The sequence below is a fragment of the Bradysia coprophila genome, unplaced genomic scaffold (genome assembly GCF_014529535.1).
Source record: "Bradysia coprophila strain Holo2 unplaced genomic scaffold, BU_Bcop_v1 contig_358, whole genome shotgun sequence".
Lineage (NCBI taxonomy): Eukaryota > Metazoa > Arthropoda > Insecta > Diptera > Sciaridae > Bradysia > Bradysia coprophila.
The window spans coordinates 4,651,041-4,661,960 of record NW_023503616.1 but is presented as its reverse complement, the minus strand read 5'-3'; the positions used below and the strand labels follow the sequence as shown (position 1 = coordinate 4,661,960).

General features: G+C 31.8%; 1 protein-coding gene across 4 annotated transcripts in view; it reads left to right on the top strand.

Annotated features, from left to right (window-relative positions):
- Positions 1-10,920, top strand: part of LOC119081367 (rap guanine nucleotide exchange factor 4) — a 67,102-nt gene that overhangs the window by 6,566 nt on the left and 49,616 nt on the right. For all 4 annotated transcript variants that reach the window (XM_037190238.1, XM_037190239.1, XM_037190236.1 and 1 more), the window contains exons 2-4: positions 511-778; positions 6,635-6,777; positions 7,433-7,524. In XM_037190238.1, the coding sequence (XP_037046133.1) occupies positions 744-778; positions 6,635-6,777; positions 7,433-7,524 (270 nt within the window). In that variant the 5' untranslated portion in view covers positions 511-743. The remainder of the gene's footprint in view (positions 1-510; positions 779-6,634; positions 6,778-7,432; positions 7,525-10,920) is intronic.

Below are 10,920 nucleotides of genomic sequence, written 5' to 3'. Positions count from 1 at the left end.
CAAAGATGCGCTCTGAGTTCCTTAGAAATGGTGAATTAGTTATTCAGAATTAGACATGTTATATTGTACTTAACTATTATAATCAACGACCAAGAACTTGAGTTGTGTGTTGTAATCTAGAAAACAAACAATTCATTATTTATGTAGTTGATATCATATATCACAGATTTTTCCCATGTTTTCGTTGTTTTAATATGTTCCGTGATGTTACGGTATTACTAATCTCGGTAGCGTAAACTAGATTTACTCAGTATCTAAAAAAACCCGACTACAATCAATTAAGTCAATATTTGAACAGATTTAATTTTCCTAATCCTCCAAATTTTATTTATTACATTTTTATGTTTGCTATTTATCAATATATTCACATCGCAAACAACCAGCACCACACACATGCCTCGAACTGAAGTCACTTTTTTTATGAAATTTCAGATTGTATGAAATATAAGCTTGAATCTATAAACGGTATAATAACAATATATTTGTAAAATAACTTGCACTCTCATCTAGCTCCGCATATTTAACAACACACAAAGCCAACGAAGATAAAAAATAAATAAAAAATAACAAGACTGTTATGGTGTAATTCTTATGCAAATGTAAATCTTGCAAGTGAAAAGAGTCGTCGATGTAGCGATTTAATACATAAGTGATCCATAATTTAATTCTATAACACAAGTAATAATCGTTGTGTGTGCTAACTTTATATATTATCATCGTACTGTAATTACTCACTTCCGATTATGGCTATGGAATGGATTACGGCAATCGACAAAAGGTAGGTTTAATATGGTTATTCATTTATATCTTTCTTTTCTTGTTGTGAATAGATATTTATCAAAATAGTCTGTATGAATGTTTATCGTCTACGCTCGTCTGTCTATCTAATATCTCTCGATTATTATTTTATTTTTGGTGAAGCATATACAAGACATTGTATACGACCCAATAAAGCTTTTTCGGAAATATTAGAATTAGAATAAGTATTAGAAAGATTTAACATTTCGCAAATAGTCCTATCGAACTCTTCTTTGATAATACGAAGCTGAAAGAAAGATGTGAAAATAGGGCTAACTCTGAACTATAATCACCCAGGGTATCTTGCAAATATTTACACCTAACAATGAAAGACATAAACTGTTGAATTTTGAACAACTGAATTTTACTCTGGAACTTAACAAGAAAATAAGGATGTTATTCGGTACCTTAAACTTGCTTTTAAAAAAAACATGTTTATTTATGTTGAACACGTAAAACATAGGGATACCGCCTAAAGTATAAACATACCATTATGCTTCATCAAATATTCGTTTATAAATTGATCTGGCAAGCTTCACGACGGGTGGTCATGTTATAACGTCTCAGTTTATGACAAATATTGTTATAACGACAACATCATACCGTAGATGTCAGATTGCAGATGTCTTGTGGTGGCTCGATAATACTGTGATTTGTTCGTTACAATGTCGTGAACAACATTAAAAGTACAATTCTATCTCAAATTAGCCCTTTTGTACGCTTGAAATCAACTAGCATTTACAGATGAAATTGTATTTATGTGACATTTAGAAGTTACGAAATCAAATTAAAAAAGATATCTTTTGGATCCTTTATTGCATTTCATGCGGGAAAACTACTTCCGTTATAGTTACAAATGGTATTGTTCGGAACGATTTATTTTCCATCCTATTCAAATAAAGAGATTTCGAGTTTAACCATGTGTACCTAGAAATGTGTTGTTAATGAATCCCAAACCCATTCACAATAAATTTATGTTCATTCGTCGGTGGTATTTAGTGTGGTTTCAATTGATTTTCATTTGTCTTCATTTGATTCGAATAATTAAATTTCATTTTCTATTATAACATACAATTCATATTGTAACGAAACTGTGATGGTTGTGGATATAGCCTTAACAGGTATCTTTCGTTGTGTAAATACACACGCGTCGAAGAAATCATCTTCATCTTATTCGTTTTGTATACATTATGTACTGAATGTACTGTGCATGATTGGATCATTTATTCAAATTAAATTTTGTTGGTACAATAATTAATTAATTAAGGAAATGAATTTGCGGTGCCCCTATTACAATATTAGAATAATGCTACCTGATTGTGGGTAAATATATTACGATTAATATTCTGTGTAATTGACAGCAGCGACAATAATAAACAATCAAAATATCAAATCGAATTAATGAAGTAAAAGATTTTATTACAATTTATCGAGCTACACTAAGTAAGCAAAAGAAGTAACAGATTATCCGCCTTCCGTTTATGAAAAGTTAAGGGTATTTTAAGAGACACGATTTCAGTTCCGAAATACCGAAATGAATAGGTTTGTCCCGAGTAACTGTAAACACAAGTTTTGACTGGCCGAACGAACGCGATTTCATCCATAGAGATCCGTTTTCATATAAATATTGATGATGCTATGTCTCTATGGAGGAAATTTGACAACTCGTATGGCCTTCGAACAAACCTATTCCTATTATTTATATCAATCGAACTAAGTGGTCATATTAAAATTCACTCGTACGTGCTTGCCTGTTTACTTGAAATCACTTGAATTTGGATGGGAGACGAAAAAGACCTAAACTATGTTGTTTATTTTGCAATAAATTTAAGTTCAAGAATATTTATTTTCCCATTTTGAGAAAATTAGTTGTTGATGTACCATAGTGTTAAAGTGTACATTAAAAGACATTTTTGAATCGGAAGCTCTACTACAATGTTCTTAATAATAAGAAACTTGTAAGTGCCCGGAAAATGGTATCCTGTCTCATATAAAATTAAAATGTCAGCCAAAAAAAGTAAAAAATGATCACGGATATGAAGCCCCATATTTCGAACGTAATTTCTGTTACATGAGCACAATGTAGAAGTGTTCTGCAAACACATCAAAAGTATTTTATACGAGAAAAATATTGATTTAACCAGAAGAGACGAAAACAGGTTGGAAAATGTTTGCACGAAAAGACGAGAAATTAATACATTTTTCATAGAACGTAAGTATGCTCGAAACATTGCACGGCAGGTGTGACTAAAATTTGTGGGGGGTGTTCTCTCCTACATTTTCATAAAATATATTATATGGGCTACTCGAGCAGGAGAGCTATGTTTGTTTTGTATGGATAATAAAATTCTTCGCAGAAGTATTTATGAATTTCTACTCTTGCAAAGAGATAAGTGTTTTATGGCATTGTAATGTCGCTCTTAAAATGTTTTTTTTACAACATTCATTATTTTCAAGATAATGAACCAAACATTAATAAATTTAAATTATTTTATTTCTTTTGTTTTGCCATAAAAATGCGAACCGAACAAAAAACAAACATGGGGTGGTAAATAACAATGCTTCTGGCAGGTTAATCATTTCGAACTGAAGTCGTAGACGGGCATAATGCTATTTCTTTGTCTCTGAAAGCCAATAAATTTGAATATAAAATTTAATAGATGACTATTTACTGCTAATGCCATGTACACGTGCAGGTTTAACGTACATACACTGTATGGTATTGTCAGGAATAAAGACCGTCCACCTGTTTTTTAGAACTGAAACAGCTAGTTATGCTAGTCTCATGGAATTTCTAGGATCTAGGTGAGAGAATACATACCATTTTACAGTTCATGTAGAATAAATAGTTCGGTATCGTCTGAAAATTCGCTGACTGTAAGAGTACACCGCTTCAAATATCAAACATTCAATATTCATTTAATGTTCTGAGACCAGATGTGTTTTATACCAAGGTGCAGTAAAGTGGTGTAGCAGTATCCTTCAAATGCAATAGCACAATATTTGTACCTAAAATGTCCAGTGGCGCCACTAGCCGTTTTAGATACAAATTAGATGGAGATACTAATATATGTTCCTTATGTTCTACCTCCAATTAGGGCCCATAAAAGTTTTTAAATATGCCTTGTTTACGAGTGAACATACTAAATACACAGAAAGTGGAAGTACGATCCCTAAAACATATAGGATAAAATGTTTTGAATTGTCACCATTTTTGATTCCTTGATGTACAATGTATACCTTATACCAGTTCAACCAGTCTATTAGGTTTGAAAAATGTTGAACATTTTACCTTGAATACTGTGTTAATCAGGTCCGTAATCACGCAACATTCTATTGCCTTCATGACTCATATGGAGTTATGTGACTATCATTACAACCATGAGAGCATGTAGGTAGGTTTGTGCTGTGCCCACTTCCTTGAATCAAAAAAATTTAAATAATTTCATTTAGTTTTCAATTTATTTTGTGTAAGTTGAGGTAAAACCGTAGATGTATTCCTTCTTTTTGATTATACTTTTATTATTTGACTTCTACCAATCAAATTGTAAGAACATCACATTTCTCCATTCCATCCACGGATAATACGATATCAAATGTTCGAAGAAGAAAAATATAACTTGACTTGATTCACCTTTAGATGTTTGCGACTTTTATATTTTCACCAGTATTGCATATACATACATTACATATGCATGCACTTTTCAAAGCTTTTCTCATAATAAACTTATTTTTTTTATTTTTATTTTTTTTAAATGCGATTTATTTTTAAACATAATTGGACATAATGTATGTCTGATATCTAAGAACGAAATGTTGAATATTAAAAGAAGATTTTCAAGTTGTATTTTCTTTTTCTTTCGTTCCTTTTACTACTACAATTCTCCCGTCATGGGGACTGAGAAAGAAATGTCTATACGAATATGAAAGTAGAATATACCTTGACATACACATTTCAAACAAGAGCACACGAAACCGATCTATTTAAATTTAAGGAGCATTATCAATGTATATGCATAGCAACGTTTTTCAAAGCCATATAATACCTTTTCAGACCGATATTATTGAATTCTAGAGCTTTTTCGGGAAAACATTCTCTCTCTTTTCGGGTGGGATGTAAACCTTTTATTGCTTTTACCTATTAAAATAAATCCTTTAAAAAAGATGGGCTTTGATTGAATGCGTATTCAAAAAAGGACACTTTATGTTTACCACCTATTTTTATCGGAGAACCGTACACACCGACACCGAATAATATTTCACTATACTGGACAGAATATAAAAGCTTTCCTCTGTTGTATTACTGTTGTGTGTCGTATAAAATTGAATCAATTTGAAACTCTTTCGGTAATTTAATGGCTTAACATTTTTGCCTTAAAGTAATCAGACTTTGTAATACTTGCTTGTTTGTCTCACATTAATTAAATACACGAAGAAACGAAGAAAAAGTTGCCAAAAATTCTAAATTAAAACATAAATTTTGAGATTGCATTGTCTACAGTATTAATTACCCATGTTTATGTACGTTGCTGGTCTGCGCCTTAAAGATGTAACGCTTTTCATTATATTCTTTTAAAAATAAAACTAAATTAAATTTTGTCAAAATTCCAAAATGCCATTGAATGTACTATAAAAAAGGGTATTCACCCTTTGCTGTAATCACTTAAATATTCTATTCAGGTGAATCCAATAATTATTCCTGCTTTCTAAAAATGAAATTCACAAAACCTGATTTATTCATTAAATCAACGTTGGAAACTCGATTCGGCATCCAAACTCTTGCTATACAGGATTTAATGTCACTTGTCGATTGCTGCTAACGAATACGAATTCAACTTTTAATTGTGTATACATTTGAAACTTTATTATCTACGTTCGTTGAAATGAAACAGAATTGGTAAAAAGTTATTGATCCAATCATAAGTGGTTTAAAGGCTTCATTCAAATATGATGTTTGATTACGCCCGAACAACTCCGTGTGCAAATTTGTTTTCTGCATAGCTATGCTCACGAAACTTTGACAGGATATCCAAATGAAACTGTTATTAATTTATAGTGAACAGCATGAAAGTTTGACTGCAAAACTTTGTGCTTATTTGAACGTTTTTCTTTTAATTTCTTTCATATCTCAGTTTGACAATGGGTCCAGTTCCACATGTTCCATAATTTAAATATGAAGTCAACCCATATAATATGTCATTATTTATCGGAGACGAACATTCCCTGAAATCATTCAGAAGAAAAATTTTCCAGTATGCCAATAAAACATCTCTAGACCCTAAAACGAAAATCCTATTATTTCACATCACCAGTCATAACAACAGTAATAAGTGGAAATCTTGTGAGTGATAAATCAAATTGAAATAATAATAAAAGTTATTTTTTATTCCTTATCGGATTCGGTTGCCTGAGCAAGGAGAAACATTTTGACAAAATTAATTTGATGGCGTACGCTTTGTTCCGTTTAAGCTTTATCGGTGGAATGTGAACATAAATTGAACACACGAAAGTAATATAAAAACCTGAGACAAATTGTTGGCAATCTAAGGAATGTTACAAATAAAGAATTTTGTCACATTAGGTTTTTACATTCAGCTGCTTAGAGAAAATGATTAAGATTGAGTATATTTCGCTTTTTATGCAGATAAATGGATTCAATTTTTGTGGATTTTGAAAGCTTTTCAATTTAAATTAGTATGAAAGTGGGTTCATCCTTTTAAGTCGTTTCATATTCAACCCCTGAGTAGATTCAATTGATTAGATTACCTTTCCAAGGATTTAATAATTCAATTCAATGCAATGCATTTATCAACCATTATCAATTATCAATTTTCAGACCATGTGATCGGAATTTGCGAGATGTTGAACTAATTTCATGTCGTTTACGCCGAGTGGAACCTTTATGTCGATTATCAGGATCGGCGTTACAGCAACTTGCTATGTGCGGCTTTTATGAGGACTTGGAAAAAGGAGTTACGCGTAAGTATAGCGATTTTAAAGTAAACTGCAAATTCTATACCATATTAAAGCTGACGCAACTCTTGTTGTAAGCGATCTAGAACTAAGAAACACATCTAAAAGATTCCAAGTTCTCAAAGAAAATCTAAGACATAGGCATACTTAAGGCCGAAAATACACAAGCAATTTTGCGGGATCGACAATTATGCGACGTTTTCCATTGTAATCAGATATTCACCACAGGCTAAACAATGGAAAACGCTACCTATTGTCGATCCTGTCAATGCAACGGTCGGCCCATTGTTACTAGCAACGTTACCGTCTAAAAATCGTTCAGCATTCTGATACATTAATTTTTACATAAAGTTACAAGTACAAATAACGTTGTCGTCGTACAACCTCGGTAACGTTACATTTTATAGGTTTTTCTAACGTTACGTCAATGAACAAAAAATAACGATAAAAGTAACGTTATGCCGTTATGCAAGTTGCAAGAGAATAGAGAAGATTCCCATATAAGACGCTTTATATTGAAATGACTCGTTTTATCACAGCTTCATAGCCTGTGGCTAATATTAAACCAAATTTTGGCTCAAAGACCGTAGTTATTCTAACCTACTGGGGAAAGTTACATAGTTACATAGTGTGGTAATGATATATTCATTAAACATTCCAGTGTTTCGTGCTGGCGAACAAGGACGCTTTTGGTATGCAGTTCTTGGTGGATCGTTAGAAGTACGATATCATGCACCTGACACCGAAGGAAAGGTAAGCCATTAAGCTTAATTGAAACAATTTATTTTTCTTCCGTAACATGTTCGGATACCAATTTTTATTTCATAATTTCTGTTCCCATAAATCAAACACCTATCAGTGTTAAATAAAAAAGCAATCTTGACCCAGTTTCGAAAATAAAAACTTCCCTGCAACACCAAACTTTATTCGAAAACTTCACCTACACGAAATATGTATAACATAATAAAACATTCATATCCATCAACTGCAAGAAATAGTTGGCTGTACTATCTTACTTCCATAGATGTTGTAACATTATTTAACGACTCCACATACAATTTCTATCAACTGTACAATGCACATTGTAGTCAACATTTCCATGGTTTTGTAACAACTTTCGTCTGGTTCGATTTGCGGAGGCATCTACAATAGTATCTGTGCAAATATTGAGGGAAGCTAGTATTGAATTCTTAGCGGGTGGGTCTGTAATATGTAACGAATATGTTCAACAATATACTGGCATTGATGAAAGCTCACTTCCGACAGACACATACAATGTGTTCACAAAATTTAGTTTTAAGTACAAAACTTTCGTTTGCTTTTGATATGCTACAAACCATTCTTGACTCGATATAGGTGTAATTTACGAAACTTAAAAATGTATTTAGGACCATTGAGTTTCGTAGCAAGAATGAATAATTCATATCAAATGTTTTGTATACTAAGTAAATCTATACGTACTTTGGAAAAATATAGTTCTAATGGGAATAACCTTTTTTGTGTGTTCTCTTCATCCATAAAAGAACTTTCTCTTTCGTGTTCAGTTTCATTCACTCGCACAATATTTCTTTTTTCTACATCGGTAAAGTTTAGGTTCATAGAATTGCGTGCCGTACAAGTTGTAATGCTACATTTTCCACACCAAACGAAATTTTCCAATTGTACGCTATGTTTTTCCTTCTGATTGTGCACACGCTACGACAAAAGCGTGGAACATTTTAATAAATTTCCCGTCAACGTGCTGGGAATAAATTATTTTATGTGTTACGTTTTTCGAAGCAAATACAACGTTTTTGTGTTTATGTGGCAAGTAGGTTTCGGAATTTATTTTATTTTCGCATAAAAGTACTTAAAAAGGGGTTATATTCGATATAAAAGTGATTAACTTGTTTATTTACTTGAAGTTCTATAAATGCCATTTGTAAAGGAAAAATATAAAAAAAATGTTGAGTTCGTGATGTTATTTGCAACATCTTGAATTTTTCCTCTTCAAAATGCTCAAAATACTTTCGAATTTAATGGAATACAGGCATATCCATCCCCATTGAAATTATACTCGAAGATTGTAAATAAAGTGACCTGAACATATAGCACAGTTTATATTTCATTTTCATTTATACAATTGATTGGGCCGCACATTTTAAATTTATAGAGCGAGGTTCATCGATCGGAAAACTGCATAATATATACAATACAAACAGCAAATGCATCTACAAAGGTAAAGAATTTAATAATAAGAAAACTATAGAGGCCTATATTCAGACAATCGAATATGGATAAGTATAACTTTCTAGGAAAATAGGCCCTGCTATAGCACCATTTATTATTTAATGTTTGGCAAACAAAATTTAGCATTTTAGCCAAATGGGTTGTTGAATTATACAAAAATTCGGCATCACATGTTTCCACTCAATTTCTCAAATGGCAGAAGTCTAGAGAGACTCCCTTCTGTCGTACATTATTAGTGTACTCATCCAATTGGTAAGAATACGTTGGCTTTATGACAATTGTATGAGATTATTGATGTGATTTCCATTTACTGATCTCAATCCCAAGTTACGTTCAAAATAATTCTACAAAAATATTCATTTCGTTAATTTTGGTTAATGGATTCTATATCGTCTCCAGGCTCAAAATTTACAAAATTTTTGGCTACGGTAGCCCATCTGACGAGGCTCATCACTCCTTACTTACTCTAACATAACACAACTAAAATTGAAAATTAAAGCAAAAAAAAAAACGAAACAAAGACTTAATATAAATTACAATGCCATCAATGGCCAACCACCTTCATGTATTTATTATAGGTATACGTGTATGGTATTTTTATAACGTTTGGTATTTTAATTGTACATTCATTTCATTTGATAGAAATTAGATGTTCAATGTCAAGTGCAAGTTCAATCACACGTCGTCATATTATTGATTGTAGCGACTTCCATTGTTTTCCTTTTAATTGTCGCAAATTATCACTAGCTTTATAGCAATTAGCAGTTTAAATTTGTATTAATGTGTATTTACAATAAAATTGTGTTGACATATACACAAATTAAAATTTGTTTAAAATTCACTGTTTTTCTTCGGTACTTCTTCATAATCATAATAATTACAAAACAGATCAGTTCAAAGTAATACATAAGCTGTTTAAAGCTTCAGACCGTACAGTACACCAGATAAAGCCACGGGATTATAATGAAAAAAGTTTGAAATCCTTAAATCAAAGGTAAGCTTATAAAAGATTCCTGTCGTAAGACTTCTATGTATGGTTGTGTATCTTGTGTAACATTATTTCAATACCCAAATACGAAGATACTTTGGTTTCTACATTTTTTCTCCTTACTCTTAAATGTAAATTTATAACGCTGCGAACGATATATATTATGTAAATACTCCGGTTATCAGCGTTATACTTATCTGTAAATATTATCTGGTTTCTTGTGTGTGGCATTCATATATATATTTTCATGCGGATATATATTGAATTCAAACACCATTTCCTAGTCATAAGAAATATAATAACCTCAAGAAAAATTCATTTTAATCCTACCTAATATGCTGTACACACAATCGGGCTAAAGTCGAAGGATATTTATGTATACATACTTCGAAGTAATATTGGAATGTTTATTGCTTTCTGTTATTAAAATATTTGACATTAAAGAGATCCCTGAAAAAATGCTTCCCTTCCATTTTGTTTCGTTCGTCACATGTGTTAGGAAAACAGGAAAATAGTATTCGCTATATCGGTGTGGTGACTTGTTGGAGAAAAGAAGAAAATTAGTTGTCTTAGTCATATTCGTCATAGTTTATCGCAATATGTTTCCAAACTGTAAGATATGGTACGGGGTCGCGTTTGCTTTTAAATAGTTAAGCCACAGTTTCAAACCTTTAGATTTCATTTTTGGAGAAAATTAGTTTAATATCAATGTTGATCATCAACAAATCAATGCCACTTTCAAATTCGGATGATGATATTGTACTTGCTGGTCAATTGATGTTTTGCTAATAAAAATGTGCATGCCCTTCACAGTAGAGGAAGCCTGCTTTCAGGAGCTCGGTATATACAAATATTTGTGCTACTTGAACTTGAGACTGGTCTTACAGCGCTAGTAGCATAATAGACCGTGTGTGATTTTGAGAAAAAAGTTT